This window comes from Penicillium solitum, assembly GCF_028829755.1.
Source record: "Penicillium solitum strain IBT 25940 chromosome Unknown utg000001l_segment0_segment0, whole genome shotgun sequence".
Taxonomy (NCBI): domain Eukaryota; kingdom Fungi; phylum Ascomycota; class Eurotiomycetes; order Eurotiales; family Aspergillaceae; genus Penicillium; species Penicillium solitum.
Window position 1 is genome coordinate 3,101,299 of NW_027072121.1, and position 12,881 is coordinate 3,114,179.

A 12,881-nucleotide genomic window follows, 5' to 3' on the forward strand; every position below is an offset into this window, starting at 1 on the left:
AAAAGAATTCATAACTTCATTTTATTTTCCCATTACCAAGTATGTCAGGTAAATGGGGTAATTCTTGCACGCTCAGTTCCTCTTTTTTCTCGTTTTTAACGTGTCTAATATTATAAAAAAAGGAAGGTGGTGATTCCCAGCAGTACATCACCAAGATGGTCATCAGACCGCGGACTATGGTCCCAAGGGGAATCAAACCCAGGCCTTTGGCTCGCTAATATGGCAACCTTGTAAGTTTGTCAAATTTTGCTTGCTCTTGAGCACTGCACTCCCCGGGTTATTGCCTGGAACACCCTTAACTTTATATGAATCCCCCATCAACCCAAATCGGTAGGTTTCCCTTGAATGTTAGTTGGCATACTAGGTAAATCATACTAGATAAATGGCTTAAAGACTCCATGTTTACAATTCATTTCCTTACTTGGCTTTTTTTTACAGAGGTAAAAAAAGAAGAAGAGGGTTGTGATCCCCAGTGGTACACGACCCAGATGATCATCCGACCACGAACTTTGGTTCCAAGGGGGATCGAACTCAGGCCCGTGTCTCGTTAAGATGACAACCTTGCAAGTTTGACATTGCTCTTAACTACTGCACTACCCGGGTTATTGCCTGCTATAACCTTAACTTGATATAAATCCCCCTTCCACGTGCCCATCGACCCACTTAAAATGGGCCCACTTAAAACAACCTTACTTGAAAGAGACTTTAACGCAACTTTGGAGCACACTATGGTGTCCACGGGTACATCCATACATTCATTGTATATACATAATGCGATATTCAGGTCCAAATATATTGAGCAATTCACAACTCGAAGACTAGTGGAGGTATTATTTATGCTCATTTTACCTTTGTGGCTTGCTCTTTCCTATCGGTTTGAATTGAGGATGAGATTGTATTTTAGTTGGATTTTACGAATCTCAATAAGTCTGAATGAGTTATACAAGCTTGTCATCCAAGCAAAAACAGTACAAACTACGATGCCTAGGATGAAGAAAGGAAATATATATGTAGAAGACGTCCTTGATGAAGAGTGTTTCAACCAAAATTAAGTCAAGGTGTTCCTGTCTTCCTCGACAAACAAGAAGACGATCAAACCATGGGAACTTTTCACCAGTGAAGTCCTAGACTATGATGAGCTCACTTATAACGAAGACATGGACCAGCAAGACTCGGAATTAACAATTTTGTAACTTCTCAAGAGAAAACGGAGGTACCTCGTTAGATTATCTTTTCATGGTTGTAAAGTGGAGATCATTCTAGATCTCACTATGGCATCAATTTATCATTCTGTCTGAATAAAGCATTCAGTTTGAAATACCGATCAAGAAGAATTAGCCAACTGTTGGGAATGAGAAAAAGAAGAGAAAAGACCAGACCAGATTAATATCAGCATTTGATCTTCTGACACCGGCCCTAATCAGTGAGCTCCATTTACTGAGAGCTAAGCAAGATCACAATAATCATTCATGTAGTCCTGTATGTGAGAGTGATAACTGAGAGCAGAGACGAGAGTTCCATTCTAACTCCTACACATAACATACATGAAAGAAGAGGAGACCAAGGCCTCAAGAAACAAAGAAGGCAAGGGGTGAAACAACGCGAAGCACAGGGCCTACAAACTCCATTGAGAACACTCATTTCTACTCAAACAAAATTCAAACGCGTCCATTACGCGTTGTTACGGGGCTGCAATCGGAAGAGGACCTCCTCGAGGAACGCGTCGAGAACAGCATCAACACCACCGCCCATGTCAACAGGGCTCTCCATATCCCAGTGGTGGAGGCTGTTGAAAGCTCGGGCAATGTCTTCAGCAACCTTCTCCAGACCATGGTGGATGCGGACGCTGCGGTCGAAGTCCTTTTCTTCTTCTGGTGTAGGCGGGGGGTCGTTAGGGTTGCGTCCGGGTTCGAGACGGACGAGATGGTTGCGGCGGCGGTCCATGGCTGCACGGAGGGCCGGGAGGATCACAGTTCCACACGCAGTTGCGCGCTCAGGCTCGGGGAGAGGTCGGGTGGGACGCTTGTGGTCGCTGGAAGTGGGGATGGGAGGGGTGGAGCGGTGGGGGATAGCATGGTCATCCATATTTGCTGGTGCGCGCTTGGACTTGAGTCCAGAAACAGGCTTTGCGTGTTGCAGTGGGTCTGTAAGTCTTGGGGGAGCGACTTGAGGGGTGCGCGGAGACTGTGGCTGATGTCCCAGAGGATCAGCAACAGTACGAGAAAGTGGAGCTGTCTTTTGCATAATTTGACCGGATGGGGTGCGGTATTGGTCGTGGAGGGGAATGCTGGGTAGTTGTTTGGCAGGAGTGTCCTGGCTACCGACCGCAGAGCTAGGTTTGGCTGAAAAAGTATCAATTTTGCCAGCGTAGTGAGGCGCTGCCTGTGCGTATTGTTCGTTCAATCCTCTCGGGGGAGGGCTGTCTACTGCAGATTTGCTAACCACTGGAGACACGACTTTACGTGAAGGAAGTGCGGTCTGGGAGGGGCGTTGCTTGAGAGGGGAAGACGGAGCCGAGGGAGGAAGAGGGGTTTTGGTGGGAGAAGCATTGAAAGCAGGGTTTGCTGGGGTGACTTGAGCGTGTGATGGGGCTTGGAATGTCCCGGCTTGTCGGGGTGCCGCATCACACAAATCCCACTCCTCTGTCTCATTTGTTCGAGCATTGGTATCGGAGCCTTTCATAGGGCGCAATGGAGGGGCAGATGATTTTCCCACAGGACGAACGGTCCCGAAATCCCAAAGGTCTTCCTTTTCCTGGGTTCTGGCGGTTGCTGTTTGATCGGCTTCTCTATCGTCATAATCATCATATTCGTCTTCATCATCTTGACCCCGATGAGTTATTTGCCAACGCTCTGCGCGCTCAATGAGTTCTGTCAGGTAGGTTGTTCTTTTGGCACGCTTCACAAACGGATGCTCAAGGAGCTCCTTGGCTGATGGCCGCTCCTTAGGGTCTCGGCGCAAGCACAATTCAACAAACTGCTTGAAAGGCTTACTAAAATCGCCTACCAATGTTGGGGGCGGGTTCTTAGGAATCAAGAACAGCACTTTCATTGGGTGAATGTCGGCATACGGAGGATCACCACAGGCCAGTTCAATTGCCGTGATACCCAAGGACCAAATATCGGCCTTGTAATCATATCCAGATTGTTTGATGACTTCGGGAGCCATCCAGAACGGAGTGCCTACGAAGGTATTCTTTTTGGTCATTGTTGCCGACAGTTGTCCCGACACGCCAAAGTCCGCCAATTTAACTTGACCACTCGCGCTGAGAAGAACGTTGGCAGCTGCAATCAAAATAGTTAGTCTTTGCGCATCGCCATTCTAACCAATTGGGGTCTTCGTACCTTTGATGTCTCGGTGCAGCTTCTGGTCACTGTGGAGATAGTCCAGCCCGCGCAAAAGCTCCCTCAGAATAATGGCAATGTACTCCTCGTGGATCACACCAGGTCGCAAGAGACCGTGGCAACTACCACCAGCGCAGAACTCCATGATGATCCACAGGTTGGACCCCTTCAAGTATGAGCCATGATACTTGGTAACGTAGGGAGACTTCAGCTCGGACAAGATCGCAATCTCCTTGATGATATCGTCGACATCGTCCTCAGCATTCTCGACGTCAATTATTTTGATAGCCACCGACTCTCCAGTGCGTCTATCCAGACTAATTGTCCGAATTGGGTCAGCTGTTTGTTGAACCAGGACGTTGATATGGAAGGTCCTCGACTTACCCTTTGAATACCTTACCGAAGCTTCCACCGCCTAGGAAATCACGAAACGGTCAGCAACCACATAAAGCCCATGACCCCTCAAAGCCCAAGTATTGAAAAAAAAAAAAAAAAAAAAAAAAAAACCTACCAATACAAGTTTGCTTGGTGTAAATAGTTTCCGGATCGATGGGAGGCGGCATTTCGGCGGTTTATCCAAGTCAGCGGAGGACGACGATGGACATGAATCGAGCTTGGATTTATCGAGGGCTAATGGTGAATTGTCAGATTCACGACTGGCAGTCGCTTATCACAAGGATGGAGTGTGGGGTTGGGCCGTACGTGAGGGTCCTCGAAAGTGGACTCGGGATGGTTTCTAAGATGGAATAACGCTCCTATCCAATCAATCTGATTTGATTAGATAAGATCTGTGGAATGTCTTTCCGGATCGCAAGATTTCAGGGCTGCAAAAGGAGAGAAGGAAGAGAAGAGATGGTGTTATTCGTTGGGGTGCTCACAGTTGATAAGAAGTCAACCGGTAAACAAAGACAATTGTTCAATCGGAGCAGGCGCGGCGAGGGTGATCGTGGAATTCCGGATCGTTTGTGGCATAGTCTTCACCTTACGATCAACTCGTCTCACTCCCCAGGCTTCTCAGGGATATCTATGTCGTAAGCTGCCCTTGCTTGTTTATCGACGCGGGGGGCTTATTTTGCCGCCGCTTATCTGGGGGCGGTGTATCTATGGCTTTTCCAATTACTCCGTACAAGATTGTACAATGATCTGAGACTTGGGTTTCAGACTTAAAAGGCTTAAATGACCAATTGGACTGGATATTAAGAGTTGCAATGTAAATCCACATATGTTCTTTCTTCCCAACAGGCTCACCATTCTAACTACAAATTTTGCCTTCGTTAAACGGGAATAATACGAATGCGAACATATTGGGACTTAAACTTCTAGTAGCTATGGTTATCGATTACATGGAAGAGAGATTGTGTTGTGAGAATTGAAGTAATCTTGTAAATTTGCTATGTTCTGGGGTTATATATTAGTTCGAAGAGGGGGTCGCTATATTGGTGAATAGAGTATACGACATAGAACACACCATAATTATATAGTTAGATAGATCGAAAGACATACCTATGTATGTAGAAGCATAAGAACAATGATCAGACTAAACTAGGGCACGAAAAGCACCCGTGACACAATACAAAGAGCTATGCACCTAAGCGGTTTCCTTATTGGGAACATCAAAGCAACTGGCCCTATCTTAAATTCTACCATTTCACTTACTCTCATATTTTATTTAGGCGTCTTTGGATATTTGGGAGCTTATACTACGTTTCTGGTTGATCAAGCTCATCCTTTAAATATACCTAGGCATGATTAACTATCTAAGAAATATTCCTTTATCCTTAAGCTAATCTGTAGAACAGCTCTACGTATGAATTTGCTCCGTTTTCCTCCATACTCATCCATGGATGATTACTTTTTTCTATTTCTCAAGTTGACACTATTTTGATTATCATGATTCATTGCATGCTTTCCAGGCAAGCTTTGGTACTATGTATACTCTCACATGTAGGTCTCAAGGTTGGCAATGGCAACTAGAGAGCCTGCTAGATTGAATGATATCCCCAGGAATGACGAAAACCAGCTTGGGAACAAAGGTGAGATCCCACGGGATCCAATTCATTTCCATCAACGCCTTGCAGAAATTCAGAAAACATTGTAGCGTGATGATAAGACTGAAATATGGAGAAAGTGAAAAGATTACTCTTCCAGATATCCAATCATTACTGTGCCATTCTTCAGTCCTGCATCTTCAATGCTCGTGGTAAGTTGATCAATGAGATTGCGCCCCATGCTATTCAGCTCAAACTCAACACCAGCCTTATCTTCCAAGGGAGGATCGGCCTTGAGCCATTCATAGATTCGCTGAACGGGATCCGACAGTGAAAAGCGCCGAATGACCCTGCCCGACGGGTGTCGGAACTGAATGCGAGTAGTTGTGGCCGGGTCCGCAGCAGGTTCAGTGTGTGGTTGGTCGCTGGGAATAGATGCGAATGGGGAGGCTTCGGCAGCTGGCTCCGGTTCATCCATGATGACATCTTCCTCGTCGGTAGCCCGGCCCTTGCCCTTAACATTGTCTGTACTGCGCGTCAACTCATCGGGGTCTTCGACTGTCTGACCAGCTTCCGCTGCGGCCCCAAGACTGTTCCTCATTGCCATCTCCATCATCTCCTCTTCGGTCATGGCATCAATGCTCTTGTCTTTCTTGTCGGATTTGCGCTTAGCGACAGGGTTGCGCACATTGCGGTTCAAGCTGTAGCGATCGAGGAATTCGTGAAGTTGCATGAGAAAGTCGGCGGCCTTGACCAAAGGCGGTCCAGACCAGACCTTCATTTGTTCACCAGTTCGAGGGTCAACAATAGCAATGTGAGGATAATTGTCGGAGACGTCGCTTCCCTGGAAGTAGTATTGGAGGTAGGAAGATGCACGGGGGTCATCTTTCGAGTACTGCAGGAAAATGAAATGCTCCTTGACGGTATCTTGCACCCCAGGGTCCTTCCACAAATCGCGGTTCAGGACCTGACAGTCAAAGACTGATGCATCCTGGACATTGACAAGCAGCCATTTCTCAGTGTCCTTCCCCTCCTCGCGCGCCACATCCCAAGGCAGTCGTGACATGATTTCGAAGGGAGGTCGGTACATTTCGGCGAGCATATTGGATTTGGACGATGCTTCCGATGCGCCCCCGGTAGCGGCAGAGAGTGCTTCGCGATGAGCTTCATCGCCGCCCGTCCATATCGAAGATGACTCTTGCTGGTTGAAGATTCCGGCTCGACCTAGAGTAAAATGTCAGTTCAAGTTATTGGAAATTTTGGAAATACAAATAGCACCCACCTGGTCTTCCACGAGCTCGTAGTTGGCTGAGAATATTGGCGTGCATGTCTTCACCACTGTCATAGTCCGCCCCGGGCCCCACCAAAGTCTCTGTTGTCCGCGCCATCGGCGCCCTCACTTCTTCTTCATTATCTAGGCCACCTGGGCCACCATACATTTGCTCCTGAAGGCGTCGAGCCATAGCCTCGTCGTCATCAAATGTTGGCAGGGCGGAGTGTCGGGGAGTATCGTCATCAGTGTCCGAGTCAATATTCACCACCTCGGAGTCGTCTGGGATCCCACCCTGATGAGAAGGCCGAGAAGGTTCACCAGTCAAGGGCGCGCCTCCACTTTCAAAGTAAAGCTGCATGGCCTGCTCGATTTGGAACTCAGTGATCTGCAGGTACTGTATGGCCAGCTCCGGCGTGGAGCCGGTAATTTCAGTGAACTGAGCTACCACATCGTTATCCATGGTGGGCAGTGTGTCGAAGGAGGTTCCCTGGGAAAGATCTTAATGTTAGAGAAGAAGGTTGAAAAGGATTGACTTTGGATACCCACTGAAGGCTTAGGCGAAGTATGAAATGGGGTAAAGACTCGGAAGGTGTGCTATGTGGGGAGCTAGATTTGGTGCAAACCACTGCAAACCAGAAGATCAACAGGTCCCACAAAAGAGGTTGACAGGAATTAAGGGAAAAAATAGAGAAAGAAAAAGAACGTCCAGCTTCACGTAGGCTGAAAGAGTTTCGTCATCTCCATTCGAAACGCACATGAGACGATCATATCATCGACACCTGAGGTGGCCACCTGAGCCCGGGCCCGGGCAGTGACGCGGCTGACTAAGTCTTGAAAAGGTTGCACGTGTGGTTAATATGCTCGGCCGTAATTCTACACGCGACGCGTCCAGCCCAGCGCGTGGAAAGCCCCAGTAGTGGAGCTGCCAATTACACTTCCTAACTGGGCTCTGGGCCTTCCAAGGTTCTTTCCTGACATTCCTCTTTTTAACTCCTACGGAAACTACCTCTGTTGTTCCTACCTTGTATTTTTTTTTCTTTGGGTGTTCCAAGTCATGGCAGGAACAGTCCTAGGAAAGCGCACTCGTGGTGCTTTGGACTCAGGTAAGATCATCCATCCCACCTTCCCCTGCTCCTTATCTTCAAGTTCTCACCCACCTTCCTAGCATTGCCGGTCCGAACCGCGAGCAAGCGCCGAACAGTTGCTCCCCGAGTTCCCCAACTAGACGCCGCTCCAACCCCGTTACGACGAACTAGGTCAACTGTAAAGAAAACAGTCGAGCAACCAGACCAAGAAAATGGCGAGAGCAAGACAGTGTCGGAGAATGATGCTTCTAAACATACCTTGCGCGATAACCAGTTCAAATCTCCGGTCAAGATCAATTCGCATTTCACCATCTCAAAACCAGTGGAAGGTAAGTTGAAAATTTTGGGTTGTGGCGCCTGAGGCAGTGCTAATCGGATGCGCAGAAGAAATTACGAAACCTATCGAGTTCGAATTTAAGACACCTTCCAAATCGCGATTCCGGGATGATCTACCACAATCTCCTATCACCCCTAGACATCGAGTGCAGGTCGGAGCAAAGGCTATAACACCGCGCACCCCCCGCCATGCCGATCTTCCCCCGACCCCCAGACAGAGTGCCACTCCAAAAATTGCCAACTCAGTGTATTCGCAAGCTCGGCAGCTGTTCGCACGAGGCTCCAACTCGGGACGATTAGTGGGACGCGATACAGAGCGGGAAAAGTTGGTATCTTTTATCACCGAAGGAGTGGAGTCACGGAAAGGAGGGTGTCTCTATATCAGCGGTCCCCCGGGAACCGGAAAGAGTGCCATGGTCCAGGAAGTGTGTGGAGATCTCGACCTTCCTAAAGTCAAAGTCTCGCATGTGAACTGCGCAAGCATGCGAATCTCTCGCGATGTCTACAGCAGACTCATCCAAGATTTCTGCCAGGACTCGGATATGTTCAAGAAGAGCGAGGGGGAGCGCCTCAAATCCACGTTCATTCCACCTAAGAAAGGGGAAGATATGTTCCTGGTCACTTTAGACGAAATTGACCATCTGCTCAATGGTGATTCAGGGGTTTTGCAGTCCCTTTTCGAGTGGTCATTGCAAAGCAAGTCTAAGCTGATGCTGATTGGTATCGCTAACGCCCTTGATTTGACCGACCGATCTCTCCCACAGTTAAAGGCGAAGAACTTAAAGCCCCGCTTGCTGCCATTCTTGCCCTACAGTGCTGCATCTATCGCAAATGTCATGACCAATCGTCTTCGCTCATTGCTCCCTGCTGGGGCAGAATCCGACCCAAAGCTTGTACCCTTTGTTCAACCGGCCGCCATCCAACTTTGCTCCAAGAAGGTAGCCTCGCAGACAGGTGATCTCCGCAAGGCGTTTGAGTTGATCAAGCGGGCAATCGACGTCATTGAACAGGAAACATTCCAAAAGTTGGATAAGCAAGCTAAGGAGTCTGAGAATATTCCGATACTAGGAGAGAACACCAATTTGTCTTCGCCTGCCAAGGTTGGCAGTGCTCCGAAGCCAACCTCTATGTCAAGCTACACAGTCATCACGGCACCTAGAGCCAGCATCGCTCACATTGCCCGGATCACATCCGCAGCTTTCGGTCAGGGCACTGTTCAAAGGCTTCAAAGTTTGAACCTCCAACAAAAAGCCGCTATCTGCTCTTTGATTGCGCTTGAACGCAAACGCCGCCAGTTGGAGGTCCCAAGCACGCCCTCCAAGTCGCGCACATCGGCACCCACTATCAAGCAAGCATTTGATACATATTGTGCTCTGTGTCGCAATGACAACATTCTGCACCCCTTGACTGCTACTGAGTTCAAAGATGTTCTCAGCAATTTGGAAACCATGGGCTTGGTTGGAGAATATCAGGGTCGCGGCCGAGGCGGAACTGTTGCAGGTGGCACAGATCTGCGCCGCACACCTTCAAAATCCGGCCAAGCACCTTCGACTCCTCATAAGGCCCTTGACGAGCAAGGTCTTGTCTGTTTTGTTTCCCAGCAGGAAATCGAGAGCCAGATTGCTGGTCCCGGTGAAGGAATCCTTCGGCGCCTTCTCCGTGGCGAGGGACTATGATTCCCTTGCCTGTTTCTTAACTGCATCCCCCAGCATGGCGAACTTTCACTTTTCGTTTCCCATTCCCCATTACTGCATCGTCGGAGTCCCATGCGAGGACATTCTTATCATGTATAACATTCTTGGAGTTTTCATTTTGGAGTTGGAATATCCTTGTCTCGTCATCTTTAGCGTCTTTTATTACGGCTTTCCTTGTTGTCAACTTCCCCTTGTCTTCCCATGCTTGCTCTTTCTTAGTGTGAATTCATGAGATTTCCTACGCCAAAAACAGATAAAAAAAACACAAATGACTTGATGAATGAAATTAAAACCAAAAAGATCTTTTTCGTAGCACTAACTCTGCTGTCTCTAGGTAGACCAAGTATCTTGGCCATCGAGAATATCATCATGCTGATGACATTAAATTCACAGTTTTGTCTCTAGGTATACAAGAGTAGTCGGCTGCTTATGCGGCCTTGTCATGTCTTTTCGGATGTTCTTTTTATGTCTTTTTAGGTGTACATGAAGGTGGTAAAAAAAGCATACTTTGTGCAAGAGACTTTCCGATATACTCGAACGCACGGTCCAATTCCCGGTGGCCCAACTCCCACCGGGAGTTGGGCCGTGCGTTGGGCTGAGTATATATCCTTTGATAACCTGTTTGCGTAGGCTGCAGTACATATGTATACATTATGCAATGTAACAGACAAACGAAGCAATAATGGCAGGTACCAGCATCTTGCGTAAAAAGATTATATATATGAACCATGCTCAACCTTAGCTTGTGTTATTTCACCACCACATCCTGTTATCAGACCTATTACCAAGCCTTTCCTGAATCGCATCATGGCGGCAGTTGATTCAAGTCAAGCACAGGTGGAAGTCTCAGCTCTCCTGCCTGGTAGCCAACCCAACAGCCCTCAGCCGACTGAGAACCTTACGGAAGATGTTGCCGAAAAGAGCAGATCTGTTGTGCCTTACCTACTAGAAAATAGCCCAGAGTTCCGAGAACTCAGTGATGTGAGACAGCAGGTAAGCCACATCAAACCCAGATACCATACATACATAATCCTAACCATGCTGCCAACAGGGATGGGAAGCCCCGGAAGGCGACAAATACTTCGCAAACCTTCGTCAAAATGCGGACAAGTCCGACGGAAAGACGGCGGCTTACTTCCATAAGTTTATGAACACAATCGGACACGAAATTGACAAAGCCACCAATGCTTTCAAAGTCCCACCAGTTGATTCAACCCCACCTGCCATTCTCGACATCTGCATGGCCCCCGGTGCATTCCTCGAGATAGCATTGAAAAAGAACCCAGGCTCACACGCTCTGGCCTTTAGCTTGCCTGTCTCCTGTGGGGGGTATAGGAGCCGTCTGGCAAGCAGTTTGAATGTCAAGCGAGTATTTCTCGACGTGACTATGCTTGCTGCCGACATGGATGTAGACCAGATCCCCGAGGACCATGAAGATTCTGAGAACTTTTTACCCCGGCAACTTGAGGAAGGTCGGCTTTTCGATTTGGTCATATGTGATGGCCAGGTCTTGAGGCAACATTCACGCGCTCCCTATCGAGAGAGCCGGGAAGCGAAAAGACTGGTCACCACGCAGCTTGCTCTGGGTCTCCAGCACATTAGGCCTGGTGGCACTATGATCGTTCTTCTTCACAGACTTGAAGCGTGGAACACAGCCAATCTCATTTGGATGTTTCACAAGATCTCCTCGGTTCGGCTTTTCAAGCCAAAGAAAGGTCACGCCAAGCGCTCGTCCTTCTACATGGTTGCTACCAACGTGGGAAGCCAACACCCAGAGGCTGTCGAAGCGGTCAAGCGGTGGAAGGAAATCTGGTGGATTGCTACGTTTGGCTCCGATGAAGAGTATGGCAAGATGACCTTGGATAAAGGCCCATCTGTAGAAATATTCGTCGAGGATTTCGGGCCTGAACTTGTGAAATTGGGCAAGCCAATATGGAAGAGACAGGCAAATGCCCTAGCTAAGGCTCCATTCATGAAGAAGCCAGAGTGATCAATGGAAAGAGAAGGGGAAGCCAAGATGTAATCGATATCTTTCTGTAGATAAGGCAAAGGGTTTCGAGATGGAGAACTCATCACCGAACGATTGATTTGAATCAACTGTTTCTACTAGCTCATTGGTTCTCAGCGTAAAGACTATGTAGCTTTAGACTTGGATCAAACAAAGACAATAAGGTCCACAAGGGTAAATCTCATGTGAACTCTGCCCAGGTGATGTCAAGTCGCACTTACTTCAGATGAGCTGGTTGATATGGCAGGAACACGTGCCTTCCACACTTTCCCATCTTTACTGTCGACCACAACAGCTTCACCTCTCGACATCTTCACCTTTTGACATCCTCACCTCTCGCCATCCTCGCCTCTCCACATCCTCGCCTCTCCACATCCTCGCCTCTCCACATCCTCATTATTGATACTTCACTGCTGATACACAATGGCCATATTTGAGTTTATCCGTTTCCTCTTCCCACTCTTCCCATTCCTGATGCTCAGCGTCATATTCGTTGCTTCATAGTAAGTCCTTGTTGGCCACCTTATGACGCTTTCCTCACAAACAATGCTGAGACCTCCTATAGCTGGGTTCCTAGCACAACACTTCCAGCAATGGAGGCTGGTTCTAGTACGAATCCTCCTAGGTCTGCCGTCGACAAACACTGCAGATTCATTACCTCCTTGACCATGCCGTCGAAATAGTCAATACTTTTGGATGGCTATGGATACGGTTCTGCATTGCCTCCGGTGTTGTCAGCTTGACCATGAACGAGATTCTGAAACCAATTGTTATATTCCTCGCAAGGAAAGCCTACGGGTAACTTCATTTTATTGTCTAAATTTGATTTCGAATATGCAAAGCTAATAGAAGATATAGAACTTTTCGCAGGTATTGGTTCCCAAATGACAACCCCCAATGAGGTGGCACCGGTCGTCGCAACTACACAACCTGCTGGCAATAGCCTGAGGTTGGGCCAATGAAGAAATACAATTCCATGGTTCATTATAAAGCTTACATCGAGTTTGTCCATATTCGCATATGGGCAACTGAGCAGTTCTTATGGGGGGGGAGAGAGAGGACCTCCTTGTCTATCTATTTAAATGAGGAATACACATGAGGATTCATTCCGTTTCTGTGACACAATTTCAAGCTATCTATAGAGGAGCCGGTT

General features: G+C 47.9%; 5 protein-coding genes across 5 annotated transcripts; 3 read left to right on the plus strand and 2 right to left on the minus strand.

The window, feature by feature from the left end:
* Positions 1 to 1,537: 1,537 nt before the first annotated feature.
* N7455_001192 (putative Ste20-like serine/threonine protein kinase) lies at positions 1,538 to 4,353 on the minus strand. Its single transcript, XM_040951627.2, has 6 exons — positions 4,223 to 4,353; positions 4,047 to 4,112; positions 3,856 to 3,974; positions 3,729 to 3,759; positions 3,345 to 3,661; positions 1,538 to 3,284 (listed from the first exon to the last, which is right to left on the minus strand). Exons 3-6 carry the CDS (start codon positions 3,905 to 3,907, stop codon positions 1,672 to 1,674), a joined length of 2,013 nt encoding a protein of 670 aa, XP_040818511.2. The 5' UTR covers positions 3,908 to 3,974; positions 4,047 to 4,112; positions 4,223 to 4,353; the 3' UTR covers positions 1,538 to 1,671.
* A 1,127-nt stretch (positions 4,354 to 5,480) lies between these two features.
* N7455_001193 (DNA-protein crosslink repair co-factor UBX5) lies at positions 5,481 to 7,065 on the minus strand (the record flags this gene model as incomplete). The annotated part of the gene is made up of 2 exons (XM_040951577.2): positions 5,481 to 6,556; positions 6,615 to 7,065. The coding sequence occupies 2 exons, from the start codon at positions 7,063 to 7,065 to the stop codon at positions 5,481 to 5,483; spliced, it is 1,527 nt and encodes a 508-aa protein (XP_040817775.2).
* Positions 7,066 to 7,659: 594 nt separating this feature from the next.
* Positions 7,660 to 9,702, plus strand: N7455_001194 (AAA family ATPase CDC6; the record flags this gene model as incomplete). The annotated part of the gene is made up of 3 exons (XM_040951179.2): positions 7,660 to 7,708; positions 7,771 to 8,019; positions 8,075 to 9,702. The coding sequence occupies 3 exons, from the start codon at positions 7,660 to 7,662 to the stop codon at positions 9,700 to 9,702; spliced, it is 1,926 nt and encodes a 641-aa protein (XP_040817695.2).
* An 825-nt stretch (positions 9,703 to 10,527) lies between these two features.
* On the plus strand, positions 10,528 to 11,710 carry N7455_001195 (uncharacterized protein; the record flags this gene model as incomplete). Its single annotated transcript, XM_040951807.2, has 2 exons — positions 10,528 to 10,713; positions 10,772 to 11,710. 2 exons carry the CDS (start codon positions 10,528 to 10,530, stop codon positions 11,708 to 11,710), a joined length of 1,125 nt encoding a protein of 374 aa, XP_040817992.2.
* A 441-nt stretch (positions 11,711 to 12,151) lies between these two features.
* Positions 12,152 to 12,411, plus strand: N7455_001196 (uncharacterized protein; the record flags this gene model as incomplete). Its single annotated transcript, XM_040951438.2, has 2 exons — positions 12,152 to 12,231; positions 12,294 to 12,411. The coding sequence occupies 2 exons, from the start codon at positions 12,152 to 12,154 to the stop codon at positions 12,409 to 12,411; spliced, it is 198 nt and encodes a 65-aa protein (XP_040817907.2).
* Between the last annotated feature and the right edge of the window lie 470 nt (positions 12,412 to 12,881).